Genomic DNA, 27,056 nt, shown 5'->3' with positions numbered 1-27,056 from the left:
TGTTTTTGGTCCTCCCTGAGCACAGGCCCTGTACTTACCTGGGATCTGAAAAAGGCTGCGTGGAGACTCCTGGAAGGGGAGGGGGAGGGAGGGGGAGGCAGGGCCAGCCAGGGGTGGGATTTGCCGGTTCACTGAACCAGCCATTAAAATGATAAAATTAACTACTGATTCACCCAAATCGGTAGCAGCCTATCCCTGAATGTACTTCATTCTAAATTTTTGTTCTCCTGCACATGAAATTCATCTGGACCTCCATGTGAGTGATGTTGAGTTGGCCACGCCCAGCCAATAACATGACCACCAAGTCACACCCAACAACTAAGCCATGCCCACAGAACCGGTTGTTAAAAAATTTGAATCCCACCCCTGCCTTCACTGCTTTGGCTAAGCAGACTTGGATTTGGTTGGGGCTGGGATAGGAACTCCCCAGGAAATACTAGTAGTAGGTTGGTCAGTTGGGAAAAAAATGGTCCAGGTGGCAGCAAGAGCAAATCACTTTAATACTATTATCAAGAAAATAACTTGGATAAATCTACATGATCAGTGCTTGAGTAGAAGCCAAGAGAATCTCCAAGGTGGCTTCAAGGGAATTTGGAGACATCGGTGAACGAAACACACATATAAAACACACACTTCTCCTTTCATAGAATCTTCCATCACTCCTGTGGTACAATATTTTTAAAGAAGGAAGGGGGGCGGGTAGTGGGACTACTGGAGCATTTACATGTGATGTTTACTTAGGCCTTCTGATCCAAAACCACAACCTTTCGTGAATGTAGTCAAGCACACTCACCACCTGGCCTCTGAAATTCTCACATGGATTTTTCATCTGATTTCATGGATTTTTCATTTTTCATCTGTCTGTTGCTTTGATCAGAAGCCTAATCAGAGGGGGCCAAAGTAAAACCCCCACCCATCCAGCTGCGAAGCAAACACATTAAAAGTTTCAACTTGGCCCTGATGAAAAACTCTGGTTATTTTCTTATGTTTCTGAAATCCCAAAAAAGAAAATAGTAAAAGGACAAGCTGTAATCGTTTGGAGTGGTCTCATGTGGGCTTTTTCTGTTCTGGAAGATGGGTTATTGCTCTCCCCACCCACTCCTCCACCCTGAAGGCACGAAAGAAATGAACTGGCTGCTTTCAAGGCCTAAAGTATTTAAACACAAGGCTTCAGAATGACTCCACAGAGAGATAAGATTTCGCTTGTGTTTCTGAAGTTAACCTGAGATTATTTTTTATTAAACAAATATAGTTCTTGAAATAGCATTATTTTAAATAACAACACAAAACCAAGGCCATTCCTCAACAAGGAAGGGTTAATTCTCTTGAGGATATGCAAGCTTTTCTTTAATATTTCCATGCTTTGCTACTGGGGTAGTGTTGGCAAATCACCTCTTTTTCCTCTGTACTATCGTCATTCTGTGTTACATAATATTTGGTTCACAGAGCTTCTCCTAGCAAAGCAAACACATATTGCACACTCGGATGAGTGTGTGTTTTGGACCATCTTGCTACAAAGCCAATTTTGCTTGGTGGCCAACATTTGTGCAGCTCCATTTCATCTTCTTTTTAATCTTGGATTGCTTGACAGATTTCATGTCATGCAGATCTTTTTTTTTAAGAAATCAAGATACCCTCAAACCTGTTTTAATTAATATAGGATCTTAGTTATATAGCCATCTGCCTTCTCACAAGGCTTGGGACTCCAAAGCCATGCACGGTCCTCAGACCTTCTTTCTGGCGCCCCCTCAACCTCCTCTAAGTTCCTATATTTGTTCAAAACCTATAGTATAGTTTCCTGACATATTAATAAAAGCATCCCCAAACTAGTGAAAGCCATCATCTGGTGTAGCAAAGTTTAAAATCAAAAGACCCCCTCCCCAATCCAGGGGGGGGGAACACTTTTCTGGGTTCACCCACATGTCCCTGTCCACTCAGCATTTTTGCACTAAGGCAACTCTAAAATATTTGAACAGTTAAATGTAGTTCTCAGCTACTCTTTTAAACATGCAAGATATTTTGCAATCCAACTCCACCCCATTTGATAAACATTTTGGGGACCAGACATACATAAGAAATCCTCTTAGATGTAACAATTAATTGTGATGAGAAAGGAACAAGAAAATGAATCTTGTTAATTTAGAACAGGCCTGTCAAACTGGCGGCCCATGGGCCAGATGTATTGCACACAAGCCACACCCACCCCAGATTTGCAAAGGCCATCACGATACATCATATATCATGTGACGTGATTGAGTTTGACAACTGTGATTTAGAATGTCTTTTACCACTATTTGATCATACTATATGACCCTGTCTTGAAAGTCAAATTCAATCAGAGTATTTCTGTACCTTAAAAAGTGGATTGCTTTTATCCACAGTTAAATATCTTAAATCCCCTAGGAGTACTTAATGTAGTTAGGAATTGGCAAAAACCTCAGGATGTCTTCCATTAAATAGGCTACTTAAATATAGGATATTACATAAGGTCATGGGAAGGCAAATTGTGAAGTGAAAAACTCAGTGTGTTATGTTTAGACGGTTCAAAAATTAAAACTCAATCAAAAGCTAAAAGAATAGTTTTGGCATTAAAATAGGAATTAGCATCCCTACCATTGCATCAAACTGGCACATACTTTTAATTGTTGTTGACTGCTGTTATTGTTGCAAAGAAGATATGCTGTTACTTCATAAACTGGAGCAAGTAATAATACATACCAGCATTTTCCTGAGATTGTTCTAACTTTGGTTCACAGTCCTCAAATAATTTCTATTACTTCATTGGAAAATTTCTTTCCAACATTCCTGAAATCAGTGGTTGGCAGTGGTGAGAAGATTGAAAACACAGTCAACAGAGCTTCGGCAGCTCTTCCTATTTCAGTGATTTTCTTCTGAGCAATATTGTTGTCTGAAAACCCAAAGGATTTGACATACTAATACATATTTTTTAAAAAACTGAGCTGTTATCCAATCATACTAAATGGTATGTGAAATTTCTTTACTGGCCTTTATTATGTATGCAGCTTTTTGAACAAAGGACTTAGGTTAACTAAATGAGCTTCTTCCAAAGCTTGAGACTTAGCTGCTCGGTTTCTGTTCTATAAAAAAAGTTTCATAAAACCCAAAAGCTGGGGTTATTAACTTTTTTGTATTGATGGCCATATTACTCAGTGTAATCTGTTCAGGAAGGCACTATAGATAACACCTAATGACAGAAAGGAACATTTATCTATAGTAGCTGAATCTTTCTCCTGCAGTTTGGTTTTGAAATTGAGCTGAGTACTGTATTAGCCCTTGGGCTGTTGGTTGGACATTCCTATCTTAATCATGGCTTAATATATATAGTAGCTTCTATCAACATATAGCTTCTACCAACCTATATTTTTACAAACTCCTAAGACCCAGCTGCTACATCTCAGTCCTTAGATTGCAAGATTTTCAGTTGTGGGGAAGCCCAATAATATTGGCATCAGCAGGCTTAATTGGGCCAATACTGGGTTAGGGTGTTGTGTGAGAATATGAAAAAGCAGTCGATTGACCCAGCCAACTAACTCCAGCAAGGTTAAATTTAGCCCCAGGCTGACCCAGTTACACATAGGGTTAATGCCACCCTGTCTGCTGTGGGAATAATAAAATCCAATCAACTGCATAAGGAGTCATACAAGGGAATTTCTGGAGAAAAAGGACAGTTGAGAAAGCAAACCTCTAATGCTGAGAAAGTATGATGGAGAATAGGAGTGAAAACAATTTGGAATGGGAGATGATGTTTTCCCACAGCATGTGCGTGATATAGCAGATTATGGTGGCGTACTAGTTAGAGTGCAGTACTGCAACTACTTCTGCTAACTGCTGGCTGACTGCAATTTGGCAGTTCAAATCTCACCAGGCTCAAGGTTGACTCAGCCTTCCATCCTGCCAAGGTGGATAAAATGGGGACCCGAATTGTTTTGAGCAATATGCTGACTCTGTAAACCGCTTAGAGGCTGTAAAAGCACTATGAAGCGGTATATAAGTCTAAGTGCTATTGCTATTTAGAATCACCTGAATTTCAGCAAGAGGTTATTTTCTACCTGCAGTTACCTTACCAGAAAATTAGCTGGTGACTGAATCCACAATCCTCTGAGGTTGATTCATTTTCACTTGTTTTATCTGTGCATAAGAAGGGATATATGAGAGAGGGGCTTTTTCAGGAACAAAGTTTGAATTTAGGGTATTCAAACTCAGTAAGGATTCAATTTACCACATTTTTCAAAGGGACACTTTTTCACCACATCAAAGAATAACACATCACAGCCATTAAAAGTGAGCCTTCTAGACTTAACTGGCACTCATATCCTGGCACTCTTGTGGCGAAATATAATTTTTTTAAATTATCACCATTTCTGAAAACACACATTTTGCACACCCAGTTTTGGGATTGTACATTGTTTTAATTATGCTTTCGTTGTGATATTGTAAACAAGAGTTATGAGATTGTGGCAGGACAAAAATCATACGTGCATACTGCAATTTTAAGATAATCTAACCCTGCTTTTTATTCTTGTTTTAAAATGATGGGATGGAGGAAGGCTTAAATGAAATTTACTCTACTGTGATTACCATGGCCTGAAATCAATCTTTTGGTCCAGGATGGAGATTCTATGGCCCCCAAAATAATTACTGGAAAAAAATTAGGATATCATTCACCATTCATACTTTTAAATTTGAACTTGAGGAAAAAATCTTCTCATACTATATTTTTAATGTTAAATGTTCAAATGTTTTGAATTTTCCTTAGAAAATGCTATGTGTTAAAATGACAAAGATTCTCTGGATTTATAGGAGTGCTAAATTTACCAGTTTCCGCTGGGGATGAACAGTTAAGGTTCCCATAAATTTTATGAAAGTATAAAATATTCTTTATGAATTGGGCCAATTGTTGCACACATATTTTAGTCTAAGTCAAGTAATCAATGATATTTTGAGGAAAATATGCTTAACATCTTTTATTTTTAAATATTGATATAAATCCATTCAATCTCATTCCAACAGATGTAATTCATAATGCTCTATTCTTTTTTAAAAAAAATACCATTTGATCTTTCATTGTACAATTCAAAGATTCCATAAAAGAGTCTAATAGTCAGTGCCAACCTGAGCTAAGCAGTTTGAGCAATCTGATGACTTCCCAATATATTTGTAACTAATGAACTTATTTAGCTGAAAGGAAAAAAAATGGAAGGGAAAAAAATATCCACTTTCAATTTATCTTGGCCTGTTGTAGTTTGAATGAAAGATATAGCTAAGCTGGTAACATTTTTGCTTTTTAAATCATTTCAATCCCTTAGGCAAGAACAGTGCAATGTAATTGTTATAAAGTACCAAAAACAATGACGTAAATTAATACACTGAAAAATATTTGAGGTCAGTATCATGCAGGATTTTTATTTCTACTTAAATAGCTGACATAAAGGCTATTTCCTTCCTTTATTATGTGATAATTTGCAAGTGGATAATTCTGTTCACATTGTCCTTCATGCTTTCTTCTTGAATTTTGAGGAAATGTTTCATCCTAGCAATCCCAGAAAACTTTGGCTATTTGGTGAATAATAAATGCAATAAACAAAAAAGGCACATTTGTTTGGCTGGTTTGGTGTAGTGGTTGAGATGGTAGCCTAGAAATCAGGTGACCGGGAGTTCTAGTCCTGCCTTAGTCATGAAAGCTGTTCTTGAGCTTTCCTGAAAAGCTTGGGGAAGCCCAACCCATCACACAAGTTTGTTGTGGGGGAAAAAGAGGAGGAAAGAGTGTATGTTCACTGCCTTGAGTTTCTTATACAATAATACATGTGGGATAAAAATCTAATAAAATAAATAAATACATTTGGCTGTTCTACCTCTGTTTCTTAATAAAGGAAATCAAAGACTGGCATGTTTAAAGCTAGTGAGATAGTTCTAGTGAAATCCAGGATATTTTCTCCACTGATGACATGAAATTTCTTTGTGAGCATTGTTTGTATGGTAAAGGTGAACAAAATATAAGAGCAGGCTTTCTCCAGATTATTATGATGGGTTATCTATGGTTTTAATTTTCAACTAGCCCTTTTGTCAGGCAAATGTTACTTATTTACCAGCACATTTTTTAAATGCCAAGGTAACCTGATACAAATACCTAAAGAGAAGTTTTCTTATTGAAAAATAGCATAAGGGTGAACTTTTATTCTGTTTTTCAGCAGGAAAACTTCTCTTTATAATCATCAGTTTTTCCAGTTTCAGTTAGAAAAAACATAATATCCAACTGAATTGTTTTTTAAACTTGGATTTATTGTTTTTTGGCAATAGGTTGTCATATAATAAAACATAATATAATAAAAAGGTTGTAATATAATAAAATGGTCCCTACTTAGTCACTCATGCCCTAGTCACTTCCCGTCTTGATTATAGCAATGCACTCTACATGGGTCTGCCCTTGAAGAACATCCGGAAGCTCCAGTTGGTGCACAATGCAGCAGCCCTCATGGTTTTATGCAGACCCTGGTGTGCACATTTCACCTCTCCTGCGGGAGCTGCATTGGTTGCCAATTTGCTTCCAGGTGCAATTCAAGGTGCTGGTTGTCACCTTTAAAGCCCTTCATGGCTTGGGACCAGGTTATGTGAGGGAACATCTCTTGCTGGTCACATCTACCCGACCCATCAGAGCGGGAAAGCAGGGAATGCTGTGGGTCCCATCCCTGAGGAAGATACACCCGGTGGGACCCAGGAGAAGGGCCTTCTCCATGGTGGCTCCCTCTCTCTGGAATATCATTCCCTCAGAGATTAGAATGACCCCCTCTCTAATACTCTTCTAGAAGGCACTGAAGACCTGGTTCTGCCAGCGGGGCTGGGGAACCCAGAGTGGGATGGAGCCGATCAAATGGCTCATGTGATCTGCTGTCGTTGGAGCGAGGGGTGGGAGTTGGGGGAATGGTTTTTTATTTTCCCCCCAGATTTTGTTCTATTGTACTTTATTAATTTATTTGATTCTTTTTGTTAGCTTTTATTGTTTTTCGTTTTAAATATGGTTTTACATTCTGTAAGCCGCCTCAAGTCGCCATGGGCGAATAGGTGGAAATATAAATTCAATAAACAAACAAATAAACAAACAGGATGAACTAGGTCTGCTAAAAGGCAAATGGATACATTTGTGCAACATGTTAAACTTTTTTTAAAAGAAACTAAGCGTGTTGTATGAACACATACAACAGTTCTGTTTGGTTAGTATACAATGCAATTCAATGGATTGTTTGTACTTACAAAATGCGATAATCTAGCAAGAAAATGAATAATATGAACTTGGCCTTTGTAGGTTGATTGGGGCTCTATAGATCTAAAGCAGGGAATCTTACTCTGGAGTCTATAGATTGGTTTTCAGGCAGTTTGTGAAACTGGACGGGAAAATAATTACAGCTTTATTTTTACTAATCTGTAAGTCAAATATAGTTTTTCACTTAATAATTTAGTTTTCTTACTCAGGCCAAATAAAAGTTTTTGCCTTGAAATACTTTTTAAAATAAAATTTAATTAGAACTTGTCTTTTAAACATAATTATTCCTTTGCTACTGATTTAATGTATTAATGAAGCACATGTATTATATGACACATAAATTACATTTTAATAATTTGATACACTATCAGAGAACAATTTGTTTCCTGTTGCAATACAATCTATATCAATGTAATTCATGCATTTAAATTATGATTTTCCAGATTTGCTTGTTATTTCCAAAGAAATTCTACATGAGCAATAGAGCTACCATTTTAAAGTGCAAAATGTAATTATAATTACAAATGTTTATTTTCAAATAATACAAAATTAAGTTCCAATTGCTGTAGGATATTTTGTGCATTTCATTAGGCAGCAAATCAAAATACTAGTTTATACCAACATGCTACACTTCTAAATGTCTTTCCTGAAACAAGATGCCTTGACCCTTTGTGAAACAGGTTGCAATAAATGGTCTGGGATGCTTTGTCCCAACTCATTTAGCTAGAGATTCCAGTTCAGAGCCATAGCTACAATGCTGCTAACCAAGAAGACCATATTTCAGAAATTCTTTGAACTTTGATATTGCTACATAATGGAAATCTTGGCTTCTGTTATATAGAGGATGTGTTAGTAGACCTCAAACAAACTTAGACGGGTGACGTGGGAAGACAGTCTGAGGGCTGCTTCAATACATTTATTTTCCTCCAAGTGGAAAAGTCACAGCTAACAGCAGTCAGACAGATGGAATGGAACAATAGTAATGTATTGTTTTTAAATGTTCCAGTAAAGAAACATAAGTGCAAAAACCATAAATTATTTTGGATTTTTGTTCATATGCATGTTACAGCACACCAGCTCGTTCTTGGTTTCTCTGGATGACAGAAGATGCTTAAGTAGCCAGAAATGCATTAGGAGGGGTGAGAATAAGGATAGATTTCAACCAGACTCTCAAACAAACTAGGAGTTGTAAATACATTTTAAACACCAGAGTATATTTTTAATGACTAATTAGGACTTCCAGCTCAGAGATAAGCAACAGTACTGAAAACATTTTCTATTATTGGGAGAAGTAGAGCACAATAAAATATTGGGGATAGGATGTGTTAAGTATTTGCTTCTTATATCTTAAGACATTGTGTCTGATTTGGGCTTAGCGCTTTGTGAAAATGCGGTTCATTTATGCACACTTACCGAATACTTAAAATTTATTATGGTCTTTAGTGAAATTCACATTATTGATAAAATTGGCCAAACTCTGAAAATATATGCATTGTTTAATACATGAAGAGGCCTAATATTTTTTTTCTTTAAAAAAAAAATCTAGAAGAATATGTTTGTAATCATTCATTACTAAGTTTCTCTACAAGAAGACTAATGGGGTTTTTTTTGGGGGGGGGATTGATGAGTAAATGGCAGCCTTTTGAAACAATGTAAAGTTGTGGATTGCTTAGTTATAACTCCCTTTCAATTTATCAGTACATTGTTATCATGTGAAAGGTCAGGACATTATGTCATTCTAACAGTGTTCAGAATTTATACATTTTTACATATTTTATATCTTCTATATACTGAATTCACTGTAATTCTCAAGAAGAAAATTTTTATAATAAGGAAAGACTACGTATGCTTTGCCAGGCAGGGTAAGAGTGATACAATCTGCTCCTATCCAAAGGTAATATTTGCAAATGTTGGTAAATGGCTACTCTGAGAAAGAAAAATGAGAGGCTGTATAAAAACGTCTAGTAACTTGCCCAAACAAAATGATGACCATTCATTTCAAACAGACAGCATTCCCTTTTGTCCTTCTCCCTGTCACTTCCATTTTCAACTCTTAAATCATGGAACAGACGAAATGTGTGCACCTATCCCAAAGGCTTTGAATTCTCCTACAACATGGAGACACAGATCAGCATTCACTGAATTCTGAACGGTTACCAGGAATAGACATAAAAATATTTTTTGTAATTTACAAGATAATATGCTATCAAAAGCGATGCAGGGCACCATAATTTAGATGGAAAGAGGGTGTGAGTCCAGTCCCATCTTCAGCTTTACCCTGGATATTCTTAGGACAACATTTACTGAAGTCAAAGATATCCACATCTCATATAAGGTAATGTAATTACATAATGTGCCAGTTTTACTGAACCGGGCTTTTAGTCTAAAGTCTATACAAAATGAATATATTACTGTGCAAAGCTGCTGCTTTTAGAGAATACCTCATATAGCTCAAGAAGTTCAGGAAAGCATGTTACAAGTTTGTACATCAGCATTTAACAGAGAGAAAGACTAGACAGTGCTTTTAAGGAAAAGTTAAACATTTTCCCACCAAAGGCAACACTCTTAGTCGCTAAATGACGATTCGCTATCAGAACTTTCCCCTGCATTTGTCTCATCTCCCCATGCAGGCACTGGAGCATCTGGTGTTCTGAAACAGAAAGGCAAGGATATCTCAACAATGTGACCTTTTATGTCTTCAGGCATTCAGAACCTTACAAAGTGGCTTCATATAGGTATAAAAATGACTTCTGGACCTGAGAAATTGGATAACAGCTGGGCTCATACAATACATTGATTAGGTCATCATTATAAATGTAATTATATTGTACATCAAGAGTCCCCAACCCCTGAGCTGTGGCCTACTACTGAGCTGTGGTCTATTTGGAATTGGGCCATGTGAGTGGCTGGCTAGAGCATGGATGTGCATGCTCATAGCTCAACTTGCAAGAACATGTGTGCTGGCCTGCTTGCTACTCACATGCCCCAGTTTCCCTGTCCCCCACAAACTGGGCCGTCATGCCACAAGGTTGAGGACTGCTGCTGTGCATAACAAATTTTTTAAAAAAACCAAGCCTAATTAAAGCCAAACAAATAACATTATGGTCCAGGGTATTGTGTGAACCTGGTCACCACCTACCTACAATCATCAACCAAATGAAATTAATCAATAAAATGCTCACTAGGCAAGAAAAGCATCTGTATTTAGAGGTATGCCATAAACAGATGGGGATACAGTGGAGGAAACTATTATATAAAAGTTTTTTTTTCCTCTGGATGTAAAATCCAGGAAGACTAGATAACTGGTATTAATAATAATACTTTATTTGCGGTCACAGACCAAAACACAAGTACAACAAAAGAAGAACATGGGAAAATTAATCATGAACAACTGGTCACCAAAAGCTTGACTAAGGGGAATTACAGCATTCTCCTCTGATGGTTACAGCTGTTAAAATTTTTTGGAAACCTGAGAAGTGATGTAAGAGGAGCCATCCCCTAGACAATATAAGAACAAATTACTAACATTGGGTCTTGAAGGGTCTGTTTCAAGGAGAGACAGTAACTTAGATCTGTCTGCGTTATACATAGGGCAATATAAAAGGACATGCTCCACAGTTTCAATCTCAGCTCTGTCACAGGGGCATAGCCGCTCATTAATTGGGAGCCTCTTAAATCGCCCATCCAGTAGTGCTGAGGGCAAGACATTAAAGCGAGCTAGGGAGAGAGCTCTTCTATACTTGGGAATGGTTAGAGTGTAAAAATAGGAAGCCATCCTCAATCCGTAATTATTAAATTGGCTGAAGATCAGAGGGGAGCAAGTTTTGTTCGCTCTGACTCGTAGATATTGCAAGTCAATGTCCACAAGCCGTTGGACTACCCTAAATTGGGCGTCCTTGAGGCCATAATCTCCCAGGGCATCCCCTGTAAAACCTAGCAAGTGTAATTTCTTAATCAGCTCCCTCTCCCAACAAGAAATATGAGAGTCAGCAAATGCCAGGGAGAGGTAGCTACCAGGAACTGCCAGAAAGAGCACCCGAAACCACCATTTAAAGATGTTAATCCACACCATACATTCGACTGATCGAGTGCCCAGTTCCAGGTACATCGGAGCAAAACCAACACAAGGAAGACCCAGACATTTTCTAAAAAAGACAGCCTGGGTTCTTTCAATACAATCCTTGAAGCCCTGTATCCACATGGGAATTCTGTAAAGAGTTTGAGCCAAAGTTTTGGCTTTGTAAATACACAGAGCAGAAGGAATAAACTGGCCTCCTTAGGTATAAAAAAATCCTTAAAATCTGCTGGTGACTATAGGAGGCCAAATTCAGCACCTGGGTTCGATGTCTAGTCCAAGCACCGGTGTTCAGAAATTGAATACCTAAATACTTAAAATGGAAAACCTGCTTAACAGCATTATCATTGATAGCCCAGTTATAGAATTTCCGGGCTCTAGAGAACACCAATACTTTGGATTTGTTGTAATTAACAGACAAGTGGTTCTCAGCACAGTAGGACCTGAATGCAGAAAGTAATCTTTTCAGACCTGGCCTTGACAATGAAAGGAGGGCCGCATCGTCAGCATAAAGGAGAAGCGGGATCTTCATAGTTGACAACTTTGGGGCATGGGACTCAATACATCCAATGTGAAAGGCCAAGTCAGATAAGAATAAATTAAACAAAAGAGGAGCCAGAACACAACCCTGCCTTACTCCTTTCTTAATTGGGATAGGATTTGAAAGTTCTCCCTGCAGACCACACCTGACCTGACTAGAGGTCTGGTTGTACAAGTATCTAATTAGGAACAGAAGACATCTATCAATAGAACTTTTGAGCAGTTTTGACCACAACAGTCCCCTAGGGACTGAGTCAAATGCTGACTTTAGATCGATAAAAGCAGTAAAAAGTTTGCCTGGTACCTGGTATGGTAGTATATTTATCAACCAAGTGCGCTAAGACCAAGCAGTGGTCCAGTGTGGCACTAATGGCCTAATTAAAGCCAAACAAATAACATCATGGTCCAGGGTATTGCGTGAACCTGGTCATCACCTACCTACAATCATCAACCAAATGAAATTAATCAATAAAATGCTCACTAGGCAAGAAAAGCATCTGTACTTAGAGGTATGCCATAAACAGATGGGGATACAGTGGTGGAAACTATTATATAAAAGTTTCTTTTTCTCTGGATGTAAAATCCAGGAAGGCTAGATAACTGGTATTGTGAAATGGCTTAAGTAAGCAAAGTGGAAGGTTCCAAGTTCACATCTTGCTTAGTTTAGGTCAACTTTCAGTTGACTTCACAATTCTGCAATAAGGAGGTAACTCTGGCTGATTTCATAGAGCTGTTGGCAGGCTCACTGAGCATTCCAAGAACACTTCATAAATTTCTAACTACTATGCCTATTTCCACATAATTGAAAAGAATATTTCTCAACCAATTGGGCACAGCTGTAGAACTTTTGTTCTTCTGAAGACTGTATTATCTCAGGATAAATCTTGGGAATTGGGAAAATACATGCAAATTATCAGTTCCATTTAGGTTCCATGTAAATAATGCTTAAGCAAAACAGATATTGCTACTTACTCAAGAAGATCTGGGTTTAATCCTTCAGAAATCATTTTGTTTCTTATTGCCATAACAGGAACACCCTGTGGAGGAAATAAAAAGAAGGTGAGAAGCTCTGAACATAGGAGTCCTACCCCAAACATAAGCACCAAGAAAAATATCAAGAAAGAGGCCCTGAATGGAGACAATTACTTTGATTACTAATGACAAATTTTATTTTGATTAATTTATAAGCAGCCTCTCTAACTTTATGCTTCCTAGTGTTTGACGGCTATGATGGATGCCAGTAATATAAAAAAAAGGGATATACTTTTCCATTTGAAAATAATTCTGAACAATTTATTCCAGGATCCATAAGGACAGATTTGCTTTAAATTAAAAAAAACCCAGGCAGTGGATACACTCAACTAAATATTTCAAGAAGCTCAGTACTGCTTTTTAGGCACTACCCATATCTGTTGCATGACGTGGGCCAGAATTAAGTATCACTGTAAAAGTAGCTGGAATTTGGCAAGATGATCACAGAAGTGAAGTCAAGGGAAACCAAACAGCTAATGCAGCAAGGAAAGTACAAAATGACCACACTGCAAATTAAGTAATAGACCAAAATTCAATCCAATTTCTTCCAACCTTTAAAACAGTCTTAGAGGGCTGAAAGCCAGCAGGTTAGATTAGATGAAAGGATTACTTAATCCATCATTTTAGCTGTCCAATGCAAACCAGAATATGAAAGACCACTTGTGTTCCCAAGCATTATGAAATAGCATCTTTATTTATCTAAGGTAATTCGCAGCAAATGAACAATATTGTTTATTTCACCATAAAACATGGTTCAAAAGCACCATTTAAGACAAAAACAAAACTTTATTTTCTAATCGATGTGACTTTACAATAGAAGCCATGCCATCACTGGAACCAGTTTAACTGTGTAAGAAAATGGCAGCAGTAGCAAGATTCCAGGCAGAGATGACAAACAGAGTAATCTTGTGTTCCACACTTGAAATGCACCTATGCTAGAAGACAGATAGTGTGGGACTATCCTTTCCAATACAGTTGGCTTGTTGCAGTTGGTAGAAAAAAACCCTCTAGCTTCTCATTAAATCATAAATGTAGATGATGGTCTAGACCAGGGGTCCCCAACCACCAGGCCTGGGACCAGTACCGGTCCGTGGAACATTTTCTACCGGGCCGCCGGTTTGCTGGGCGCCGCCATCTTGTTTTGATGAGAAAGTGCTTCCAGTGAGCTTTTCCGGTTGGAAAGTGGCATTTGGGTCCTGAAGGAATCCTCGCGCCTTAGTTTCATCAAGGGGGGTGGTGGCTTCAAACAAAACTAAGGCGCGAGGATTCTTTCAGCACCCAAGGCAAGGTGAGCCGAGCGACTGTCCCGAAGCCGTCCCGAAGCCCATCGACAAAGGTACAAAGGAGGAGTTGAAGGTGGCGGGGAGAAGCGGGGGATGGCTGGCTGGCAGGTCGCTCGGCTTGCCTTGCCATGCGTGCTGATGCCAGTACCGGGCTGCGGATCATTTTGTGATGCCGGTACTGGGCCGTGGCACAAAAAAGGTTGGGGGCCACTGGTCTAGACCACAGGTGTCAAATTCGCCGCATCACATTGCTGTCACGTGATGTATCACAGTGTTTTTTCCCTTTGCGGATCTGGGGTGGGCATGGCCTGTATGTGATGCATCCGACCTGCGGGCCACCAGTTTGACACCCCTGGTCTAGACCATACTTGTGTTTGTATTTATATGAAGGTTACACATTATCAGTACTGTGTCCTTTCATGTTGCAAAGGTAAACTCTACCAGCTGAATAGAAAGATATATTGTGTAGTGTATAGCGTACAACTATTCTCAGCAATTACCTTCACTAATCTTACAGCATATTTTATCTCAATTTTGGGGGGGGATAAGCTACTTTTATTTAGCTTTCCCATACAGTTTCTTAAGAAAACAACTCAACTCAGAAAGGCCTGTTTGAATTCTAGTAGCATGACATCCAGATTTTCATATTGACTGTTCACAATGGTATACTTTAGCCCATTATGCATATGAAGGGAAAAAGTCTTTTCCACTAAAATTCTCTAAACGTTTGTGGACCATTCATCACTAAACATTCTCTTTTCATATTCTTTCAGTATGACTCCTGGGAACAATCTGAAGTCAAAGGTCTTTGCTAGAGATGTTCCAAGAGAAGCTATTCCCATACTTCTCCTGACAAAGTTCAAATAGAACATTCCTTTGACATGAAAGAAAGAGGGGGAGAAAGGGAGGGAGGGAAAGAGAGAGAGAGTTTCTAAGTTTATTGGAGGTCTGAAAAGGATGTAAGAGACTTTGATTTGGTTTTGCCATGAAACCCAAGTACTTTTGGGCCAAGGTAAGTACAATATTTTACAAAGAAGGGAGTAAAAACTTACTGTTCAGAGAAGTATCTCTACATTGATGTCGTTGAGGAAAGCAAAAGAGTGGTCAAGACTAACAAAGCAATAGCCATGCTGATGTGGTGATTAATATTTTCCCTTGTATTTCTGTACTTGGAACTCCTTACCCTAGTATAAAACTAGCTATCTCCAATAAAAACAATTAAACTCAGCAGTTTAAGAGTGGGAATTTACAGAGCTGTCATTACTGTTAGCTTGCAATTTTTTTTTTATGACTAGGAGTCACCATCTGCCATATGGAAAATGTAACCTGAAATACAAAGACTAAATTGTGGTGATGGCAGTGCTCTGTTATTCTGAACTTCTTTTTCATGTCTTACAAATGGAAAATGTTACATAATAATATTATGTAAACTTTTTCCATTTGTAAACAGTACACAATTTTTACTGGGGAAGGGAATCACAAATCTAAAGCTGAAAATTCCCCACAAAATTGTAAAAGGAAAGAACTTTAAAGAAATTTGTCATTTTAAAATTCTCCAGTGAAATATATGTTGTTAAACAGATATCTCAAGTTATACCATTGTGGAAATGACCATGGGAAAAATTGTTTATTAATAAGGTCAACATAACTTTTTTAAGCAGGAGGGGAAGCCTTACAAGAATTTCTTGGCATTGTTAAATATATATAAAATCAAGTAATTTGGTATGTTTTAATTATGCATATATACAAGATATTTTCAACACCAAACACATGGCCACAGAATTGGAAACTATCACTGTTCATTCCATTGTCAAAAAAGGGTGACGCCAAGGATTGCACCAATTGCACAACTGCCATCATCCTAGCAAGCTACCAAGATTTTCTCTAAGATCATACAACAATATCTGGTGCCAACTATTGAAAGGGAACTAACAGGCATTCATGCTCTCTTTAGAAGGGGCTATGGAACTCATGCCTGTGTTGCAAATCTATTCTGGATTGTGGAAAAGTCTCAAGAATATGAACATAATATCTATAATCTGCTTTATTGACTACAAGACAGCCTTTGATTGTGTCGATCATGTCAAGCTGAGGGTCCACATCTGGTCAAACTGCTGCAGTTGCTATACACAAATCAGGAAGCTACTGTGGAAACACCACATGGAGATCCCAACTAGTTCAAGATATAGCAAGAAGGATGGCAAGGTTGCATTCCTTCGACTTTCTCGTTCGAGATAGAACTTGAAGAATCAAAAACTGAAATAAAGATTGGAGGAAGGAACATCAACAATCTTCAATATGCTGATGATACAACACTCCTCTCAGAAACCAAAGAAGCCCTGAATCTGATCAAAAGGATTAAAGAAGAAAGCAAGAAATTTGGCTACTTCCAGAACATTAAAATGACCAATATCAAATGACCATTGCAGGGAATGGAAATGTCAAAATAATTGACAATGCAGAGATCAAATGTGTGCAAGAATTCATTTTCCTCGGATTGCAGATTGATCAAAGCAGTGAAGGCAGCCAGAAATAAAGCATCAAATCACACCTGGTTGCACACCATTGATGAGCATGAATTGAGCATGGAAAAGCAAGGACATCAACCAATTTTAAAATATCCATGCTATCTGAAGAATTCTGAGAGTTGAAGTCCATGCATCTTAAAGTTGCCAAGATTCAGAACCACTGTTTTAATCTGCTATTCTATTCCTAATTCAGAGGAACTTTTCAACTATTGTAAGGCTTCAAAATTAAAACAAAAACAAAAATTTCTCACCTAGGTTTTAATCCCAGAAACTGTCAAGGATAATATGAAGGATGGAATGGGTAAGATGAAATGCTACAAATTATTTACATGCCAATAACTTTAACAGAGAGATAATGCTAACATGATTGATAATTAAGTAAAAAAGGAATTGTATCACATAACTAATGTAAGAGAAATTATATCCTGGGGCTTAGTTAAAGGTTAGCTTAAGATTTATGAAACAGGTAGAGACATTATTCCAAAGGAAAGGTCATTTATTTCCAGACCCACTTTTACATAGTGAACATTGTATTCTGTATCAACTTAAAAATGGAAAGTTGCCTTTCCTAAGGCTCTGTGTTGGCTTGGTTACTGCTCTTCTGCTTTTACTCTAAAGTTTACACCAAACATTTGAACTTATCACACCCATCTTAATAACAGCTCCACATGGATATCTGCCATTACCAACATTGCTTCAAATTTTTTACTGGAACTATAGTAAAACTGATTCTTTGGTTATCAGATTAGAACATATTCATTTCCTTAGTGGTCAAACTATTAGAGCTCTCCAAGCTTTGAAAAAGATCCAGGAGCACTTGGGACCTCATATGAGGACAGTATCTCTTTGCTTCGTACTGAAGTCCCCAAAGTAGCAGCATTTCCCCCCCAAGCTCATTTAGAAGGCTGAAAAAGGTTTAGAATTTCTTTAGCAAATTAATACTAGGATTGTATGAAATCGAGCATTTCTTCCAAAATATGCACCCCCATATAAATACAGCTTCTCAACACCTACCTAATGAACAGATATTCAAGCAATAGTGATGATTGGAAGAATCTGTCCTACTTGTCACATCAATGCTCCTCAGTCTGCATTGTATGTACTAACTTCTACTTAGTTTAGATGTACACTTTCCTTATTTATTTGTTATATTTGAAATAGGTCAATATTTGTTATATTTGAAATAGGCCACTATGCAGACAAAGAATTCAACATCTTTTATTCAATTTTCCAGGCACATACATTTCATCATACATCAGACTTGCATAAACCATTAAAAACTGTGTTGAAATTCCAGGTATGCAAATTCTTAAAACTTTTTTTTCTTCCGCCGACTGTACATATTTAAGAACATCAACCCTAGCTGAATGATAGAGAATACTATCAGCAACGTTGGATAAGGACTGAGTAAAAAAACAAAACAGCAGGTCATTCTTCTCTCCTACTCAACATCCAATCACTGAAACGAGAATTGCTCATAGAGTGCAAATGTGCCTCCCCTTGAATGGACATCTCATTGTAAATCCAATGCATTTAAGAGCATCGAATGAGAAATCTCCTTTCAGCTACCATCGCACTTGTCAGTCCCACTAGTAATTCAGATTGAAAACACTGCCTTCTATCCCTTAAGACTTAAGGGATATTTCAGTCCTCCTTATATATTAGTTCTTGTCTATAGTATTTCCCTCAAGGTCATTTCCCCTTGGTCATGCTCCAGTAAACAACTCTGGACTCTTTTATATCATCATGAATATCCAGGAAAAGTACAATCACAAAAGTTTACATTTTCCTGTGATTTTTTACCATTACTGAACGAGCTGTAATACTACATTGCATTTCAAGATTATTCAATGCTTCAAAAGCAAAAGATGTTTTAGAGTCCACAGTGGCTTTACAAGCTACAACTTGTTAAATCAAATGTCATTTCCCCCTAGGACTGCACTATGGCTGTAATAGGTAGCTGTATACTTCCAGCAAAACTGTAAAGAGTGGCAAAGCAAATGCAATGTGCATCGAAATTGCTTTGTTGTCATATCCTACTAGGGAGAATGCCAACAAAACCACAAGTTTCTAACCTGCTTTGTGATGAGATTATACTAGGATCAGAAGCTAAATAAATCAAATGAATAACAATTGAAATGGAATTATCAATGTAACTTCTTACCCCCTTGCATTAAATCTACGATATAAGGTAAAGGTTCGCCTCGCACATACATGCTAGTCGTTTCCGGCTCTAGGGGGTGGTGCTCATCTCCGTTACAAAACCAAAGAGCCAGCACTGTCCAAAGATGTCTCTGTGGTCATGTGGCCGGCATGACTAAATGCTGAAGGCGCATGGAACGCTGTTACTTTCCCACCAAAGGGGTCCCTATTTTTCTACTTGCATTTTTACATGCTTTTTACATGCTAGGTTGGCAGAAGCTGGGACAAGTAACGGAGCTTATTCCTTTATGCGGTGCTAGGGATTCGAACCGCCCAATTGCCGACCTTTCTGATCGACAAGCTCAGCGTCTTAGCCACTGAGCCACCACTTCCCCCTTAAATCTATGATATACAAAATGACATATACACAGTTAGGAAAAAAAGTGCCTATTCATTCAATTTAGTTTCACTTTGCCAGGCTTACAGTTTATTTTTTTATCTTAAACTTTAGTTTATTCAAGTTGAACTCTTGCTCATATTTTGCACATATTTCAGTATCAGAAGGCATTAAAAAAGAAAACCATTGGCTCTGTCAAAGCTTGTCTGTTTCACTAGGAGCTCATTTGTGAGCAAGTAATAAAGCCAAAAACAAATTAGATGTGAAAGAATAAATGAAATGCAACTGGTTTTCTGGGACAGCCATGGTCAGCACCAACGACGAAAATTAAAGCTAAACTGATTTTTAAGTTGGATATCACAAATAAACACTGTTGAACTAAAACAGTGACATAAACCACTAGACATCATGATTGTGCATACAGTACACTCTCACCCATACATACATATGTATACAGTTGGCACATAATGACAAATTAGTACCTTTAGTCATGACAGATAATTGTGTTTTGGTACAGGAAGACATAGAGGAAAATTGTGTCTTGATATTTATGTCTCAATTTCTATACAAATTTCTATGCTAAAAGCATTTAAAATGCCATCTTACATTCACAATTAACCTCAAAAAACAAAGTTTAGTTTAAAGGAAACTTCAGGGAATAGAAGCCCAAATGTTTATGATAAAGCCTGGTAAAATAAATGTGACTTACCACTTGAACCATTTTCAGGTATCTGGCATAGCGTGGATCCTTTGCAACAGTGATGACATTTTCACTAGTTCCATCTGTCTTCTGTTGCCCTAACTCAGGTACACTGGTCTGCAATATAACAAACAGCGCACACCAGTCTTCACATGTCCTCAGACTTTACCATATTTGGATATCACATTAAGTTAAAAAAATTTATAGCTCTACCAGAAACTTATACCTGAAGTCTGATTGGTCCTGCTTGGCTCCTCCTGTCAGGGAAGTAGTTACACAAACCTGAATAACAAGGCCTATGAAACAAGAATTCTATTTCTGTCCATACATTGCAGATATCTTACTTTTTAAGGTAACAAAGTTTAGTCAAGCTTAGTTGACTGCAAAAAGCTATGCAGGGTTGGACCTACTTGGGATCTTGGGTGTACCCCAATGCAGTTGAGGACACTGGGGAATTGAAGATGCATCCCAGAAGAAGGCAATGGCAAACTACTTCCCCTTAGGACTTATTAGGCAAGGATCTATTAAGTCACTAGAAGTCAAACTGGAGTCCAATGAGATGAATCTTTTGAATCTAAAGAGAAGCAAGCCTAAATTTTCAGTTACCACAAAAGATACTGTGTTTCCCCCAAAATACGACCTACCCTGAAAGTAAGTCGTAGCTTGATTTTTACACATGTGCCCAATATAAGCCCTACCCCCAAAATAAGCCCTAATTAAGATTCCCACCCACTTCAAAATAAGCCCTAATTAAGATCCCACCCACCCATTTTCACCCACTTGGGTAAAAATTAAGCTAGGGTGGGGATGGGGAGTGGAGTTGCTGTACTACTTACCTTTGGACAGTTGCAGCCAGGCCTTGCACACCCTGACACCTGTCTTGCCGGCCCATTTCTTCTGCAGCTGGCAAGGCTTTCCTGAAGGCCTCTGCAGCCAATAGCAGAGCTCTGGATCAATCCAGAGCTCTTATATCAGCTGTAGAGGCCTTCAGGAAAGTCTTGCCAGCCTTGCTGGCCACAGAAGAAGTTCCTGAAGGCCTCTGACAGTGAAAAGGAGGCCGGCAACGCATGCAAGTGAGATGAGTCAGTGGACAACATTTCCACCCGGAAAACAAGACCTGGTGCCTTTTTGATGGCAAAATAATAAGACAGGGTTTTATTTTTGGAGAAACACGGTAGCAAATCAATGGATAGATATTTCTGTATTATTTGGCTAGTTCATAGAATCAATGAGAGCAAACAAACAGCTTGCACCAACTATTTGGCTATTTTCAAATAATTCTGATTTTCTTGACTTTTGAATACAGTCATATTGTGCTTTAGAAAGACTAGTTTACCTCCACGTTAGGTGATACATTTGTTGTCTGTGGATCTACCAACATTTGTGAGACAGAGCCATTCATAACACTTGTGTTTGAGATCTCATCTTCTAGGCCAGGCACGGAAGATAACTGAAAATGGGGCACATCACAAATCAATAATATTTTAATACAAATTTTTCATCCATAATACAACACCTGATAAACATCTCTCTTCTATCAAAGTTTCAGAATGTATAGTTACATGATGCTAGGACTGTCAGACTTTACATATGCCCAAATCTTTACCTCCATTTTCCACTACTGAATGTATCTATTTCCTATGTGTTCTCCTTTACTTTCTTTAATACTAAAAAAATATGTGCTCATTTTTGTTTGTAGACAAACATTATCTAAATGAAATCTACCCACACAACCTTACAAATTATATATTTAAGAATGTTTAAACTACCACATAAAAAGAGGTATAACAGGAACAAACCTTTGCATCCAGAATATTGAGCAAAGTTTCAATTTGCTGAATACGGAGGGAAAGTGCTGACAATTTCTGGGAATAAGGAAGAGAAATATTACTCAACAATTTCCTCAGCATCGTTTAACTCCTCCATATTTTCCATCCAGTAATACTTAGCTCTTTCCTATCGCCCCAATCCATCTCCCTGAAAAGAAAACTTATTGCTTCGGTCTTTTGGAGACTAATACGAAACATATTGGACAATGATCCTTTAAGTGCTATTATACAGTTGGTTTGAAATATCTGATTACACTGTGATGTTCAGCTGATTTAATATACTACTATGCTAATATTCATTTCATTAACAAGTAGCATGACACAATTACATATTGATATATGATTATATTTATCCTTCTTTATTAAGCTTTGCTAAAAATTAATTTTAACTAAAAGATACTAACTCAGCAACAGAGAGCATTTGCACCAAGACAAATTCCTTGTGGGTCCAATCACATTTGGCCAATAAAGAATTCTAATTCTAATTCCAAGTATAGTTTAAAGCAGCCAATACTTGCAGAGAGCTCTTATTAATCTACGCATCCCTGAATGTTCAGATTGCACCACAGGGCATTTAGAATAGCCTTAATTTCTGGTAATACTAAAATACACTACATAGGCAAGAGAGATCATGAACTCAAATACATGTAAATAAGCAAATTAATCTATTAAATTTATTAAGCATATTATTGAAGAAATAATGTAGTATTCAATACCATTAAAAGCCACCTTTTTTTTCTTCAGTCTGGTGCCAAAACATAAAGATAGCTACCAAAGATAATTAACTGTCAACGAAGTTTCAGAACTTGTTAGGCAGAGACTAGTTGGGAAATTTAAACTATTAGTCAAGATTCAACTGTTTAGTATTTTTTTTAATTAATAATAAGTACAGGTAAGCAATACAATATTTCTGAACAATTTGGAGTTTAGAGAGAGAGACAAAAACTTGAGATACCACTGAATACGGCAAAGTAATACTAACAGGTTAAAAAAAAATGGCAATATTCTAACAAAAAGTCCCTCATGAACTTCTGTTAACTCTCTATACCAGGGATCCCCAAACTTGGCAACTTTAAGACTTGTGGACTTCAACTCCTAGAATTCTCCAGCCAGCATAGCTGGGAGTTGAAGTCTACAAATCTTAATATTGTCAAATTTGGAGACTCTGCTCTATACTCTGACTTTTCCATGTATGTTTCATATTCACATATAAAAATGTATTGCTTCTCCAGAAAGATTAATATGGTGCCATGGTGATGAAAGCTGATAACTACCTCTTGTTTAACACAATAAAGGATGAAAACCAAGTTTCCAGAAATATTCCCCAAAACATTGCATGCCAAAGCCTAGCAAGCCAACTTTGAATACAGAGACATTTTCATGTTTTCCACTGGCAGATTATACTTTTTCTTCATTTTTAAAACTTTTTCATGGTGGAGAATGAGAATTGAAATTATTTCTGTACCAAGCATGCATTATAGAGAGAAATGTAGTATACGCTGGCTTTGGAAAATTACAGTATGGCATGTACTACCTCTTCACATATAGTTGAAAATCGATTCAGGAACTGAACTGTATGAACCACAAATTGGTTTAGAAACGCCACTGTTCTCTTTTGTTGGATAGCTGGAACCTGCATTACATAAAACACAGAAAAAACACAACACTGAAGAGAAATCAGTTAACTAAATGGTCAAGTCACTGCCATTTTCTAGGCAAGATTTCTCATGAGTGGTTTGCCAATGACTCCTTCCTAGAGCTGAGAAAACTGACTAGCCCAAAGTCACACAGCTGATTTTGTGCCTATGGTGAAACTAGAACTCATGATCTCCCAGTTTCCAGTCTAATGCCTTAACTGCTACACCAAACAAGCTCTTTTAATATCTGTCTAATATGAAGCAAACACAGTATTAAACATATACATTCGAACTCTGTGATTGGCCAAGTATTTGAGTGATAATTTATTATTTGAAGCAATGTGCCAAAATGCATAAAAGTATAACTTATCTTTTACCAAATTTGCAGTTTGTCAATTTTTCAGCAATTGACAAGCATATTCTCTTTTACCACAACTGTACATTAAAACATGGAAGACCACAAGGATGAGACAGTCAAGAGTTTAAAAATATAAAAGTGAATAACTTCTGAATTTAAGCCAAACTATTTATTAGTGACATTGAATAAATAAGAGTTGTATATCTCAGATCCTGTAATTGGCACAGGAAACATTCTGGAAGCATATTAGAGTTTCACAACACTGTTTTTATAGACTGCTATCAGAGAATGAACTAGGCTAAAATCGTATCCTACATTTCTTAGTGCTTTTGTAATTAATGAGAAACAACGTAAGGAATTTGTTCATGATCAAACTGAAAATTCACAGCAGCCATTCTTAATATAGCATGCCTAATATATTCTTTGCAAGAGAAATGATTAATATATAACCAGAAAACACATTAACACAAAATTTCTCATGTCATAGCTTATCTATAGAAATTGGCAACAACCATTTTAATGAAAAACAAGGAAGTGATAAAACATTTATTTTTTATGTATTGAGTAACTCAGCAGTCAGCTATACTGACAATAGATATTTATTACACAATGCTTAATCAAACTGAATGCCTTATCAAAGATTTTCCCCATTGTCATACATGTTGGATTGTTTTTTCTTTCACAGAATCAAACACTTAAGATCTTTTCAATGTGAAAATTTTGGAAATTTTTGAGATTTGTCTATTCAGGGAAAATTTTGTGGGTTTTTTTTAGTTTAATTGAAATTCAAATCATCTTAGAAGAGTTTCAAACTTTTTAAAGTTTACCCATTATATTAACCATCCTTATCCTGCTGTTTGCTTGATTAGAATAGCTGAACTAGTATCCAGCACATCTGAAAAGCACCAATTTGGGAAAGTTGTCTTATACATTTTATTTATTTAAAACTATATAGCCACCCATCTTATAACCAAGGCTCCCAATTAAAATTACAACATCATAAAAGCCACCTTAAAACCATAAAGATGAAATGCATTAAAAACAAAAACCTAGAGTCAAGCCAAACTTCTGAAGTGTAGCTGGCATAACTTGTCCCAGTGCTTGGGGAAAAAGTCAGACTTCAAAGCTTTATGGAAGACAAGGACACTAGAGGCCAACTGAACTTTGGGGGAAGAGTGTACCCTACGGTGGGGGCTGACATAGAAGAGGTACACTTTGAGATATCATGAGAAGGCAATGTTTAAGGGAAGGGATTAGGACTGTGCCCATCCTATCTGATCTGGCAGGACGGGCATATCCTTAGGGAAAGGCACTCACATAGATAACCTGGCCATATAGAGCTCTTTAAATTGCACTTCGAAAGAAACTGGAAGGCAGTACAACTTGTGCAACAGAGGGCAAACCTAACTTTCCCCGCCTGGGTTACTTTGCACATTGCTGCATTCTGGACCAGCTGCAATTTCCAGGCGGTCTTCAAGGGCAGCCCCATATAGAATACATTGTAGTAATCCAAATGGGAGATGACCAAGGCATGAGCTACCATGAACATGGACAGCAGAAATTTCTTACTATTCCAAACTTTATTTGAATGTAGGAATACTATGGAAACCCATTTCAGGAGCTGTGGGTGCTAGAAGATTGTAACGTTATTCTCTCTTGTGGTAAGATGGCTCCTTGATTCATGTACTCCGTGTGCAAACACAGTAGAATCCTATAAATGGTATGGTATCTTATGATTTGTTTTTTTTTTTTAAGTGATATACAATTTACGTAGACTGCGAGATGGATGGCATATAAACTTAATAAATAAATAAGATAAAATATAGTTTCAATCTGATTTACAGATGTTAAATATATATGCAGGTAATCCTTCACTTACAAAAGTTCAGTGGCCTTATAATGACACTAAAAAAAAATGACTTAGGACCATTTTTTTACACTTAGCACCATTTCAACATCCCCATGGTCATGTGATCAAAATTCAGACACTTGGCCACTGTTCACATTCATATTTAGGATGGTTTCGTAATCACATAATCCCCCTTCGCAACCTTCTGACAAAGTCAATGGGGAAGCCAGATTCACTTAACAACGGTGTCACTAACTTAGCACCCGCAGAGATTCACTTAACAACCACGGCAGGTAAAGTGGTAAAAATGAAGCAAAACTCGCTTAACAACTGTCTCATTTAGTAATGTGGGCTCAATTGTCGTCGTAAATCGAGGACCATCTGCACAGAATCAAAAATTACTTGGAGTAGCGGATCAACCCCATGAACAAATAAATCAATGCATTTACATGGATATATGCGCCCCCGAGATGACTCAGGGAGGTTTCAACAGCTAAACCATTCAAAACGCACGGACGACATTTCCTCGAACGGCGAGGAAGTTTGCTACCAAATTGCCAGGCTCGGAGTTCAAACCAACAGCCTAATAACTAACAACTCGAGCTAGTAATATTCAAACACATTTCAACAGCTAAACTACTGTGAAGAATAACGGCCACGATCCTGTCCGTCCGTCGTCTCTTCCACCTTCAGCCCCCATTCGAGGCTGTTACAGATTTTGCTTCATCCTAAAACTTTTTGCTTCTGCTTTCCTTGTCAGGGATGGAATTTTTTTTGCACATTTGTGGGCCAGCTGTGAAATACTGCTGCAGGGAGGGGGGCTTTAACGGGATGGGGAAGGCAGCGGGCACCCAGAAGGGACCTTTGCCCGGTTCTTTCTCTTCCCCACCCGAATGCCAGGTGAGACGGGGGATGCTGTGGAAAGCTGCCTTTCGGGAGAGGCCGGAGTCGCTCGACGCATGCGCAAGGCCAGGTCGCCCGCCAATACCTTGGTCAGGTCGATGCCCGAACCTACGAGAGGCAAACCGTCCTCGTCCATTCCCGGCGACCTCTCACAGCATCGAGGCCACAAACCTCTTCCCTAACTATCCCTCGCGACCTCTCTCACGGGAAGCTATTCCGACCTCTCCTTCGCGTCATCAGAGTAGAAAGAAGGGCATCCTGGGAACTGTAGTTCGGATGCTTGAAGGTTGGGGTTCTTTAGGCGCCGAGGCGTCCCGATGCGTTCTTCCCGCTCGCAGCATCATCTGCAAAAGGAGGCTTGAAATACAGTTTTAATTGTGAAGGTGTTAATAGTAACTCTCCGCTCAAACGCAGTCAGTAAAGACAGACGGACTGGAAGAAACTGGAGAATCGCCAGTGAAAAATGAAAATCGTTAAGACATTTGACAGGACGGTATAATTTTG

The 27,056-nt window shown here is 37.9% G+C and overlaps 1 protein-coding gene across 3 annotated transcripts; it reads right to left on the bottom strand.

The window, feature by feature from the left end:
• Positions 1 to 7,611: 7,611 nt before the first annotated feature.
• Positions 7,612 to 26,755, bottom strand: WASHC3 (WASH complex subunit 3). Of its 3 annotated transcripts, XM_026726481.2 has the most exons (7): positions 26,638 to 26,755; positions 23,340 to 23,438; positions 21,776 to 21,841; positions 21,313 to 21,426; positions 19,986 to 20,093; positions 12,867 to 12,931; positions 7,612 to 9,929 (listed from the first exon to the last, which is right to left on the bottom strand). In XM_026726481.2, exons 1-7 carry the CDS (start codon positions 26,686 to 26,688, stop codon positions 9,845 to 9,847), a joined length of 588 nt encoding a protein of 195 aa, XP_026582266.1. In that variant the 5' UTR covers positions 26,689 to 26,755; the 3' UTR covers positions 7,612 to 9,844. The 3 variants fall into 3 exon arrangements, with proteins under 3 accessions (XP_026582266.1, XP_087791032.1, XP_087791033.1); XM_087934906.1 differs by lacking the exon at positions 21,776 to 21,841; XM_087934907.1 differs by lacking the exon at positions 23,340 to 23,438.
• Positions 26,756 to 27,056: the final 301 nt, after the last annotated feature.

This window comes from Pseudonaja textilis, chromosome 5 (genome assembly GCF_049901715.1).
Source record: "Pseudonaja textilis isolate UNSWEBS1 chromosome 5, rPseTex1.2, whole genome shotgun sequence".
NCBI classification, from domain to species: Eukaryota; Metazoa; Chordata; class Lepidosauria; order Squamata; family Elapidae; genus Pseudonaja; species Pseudonaja textilis.
The sequence above is the reverse complement of the archived record's forward strand: the minus strand, read 5'-3'. Positions and strand labels throughout refer to the sequence as shown.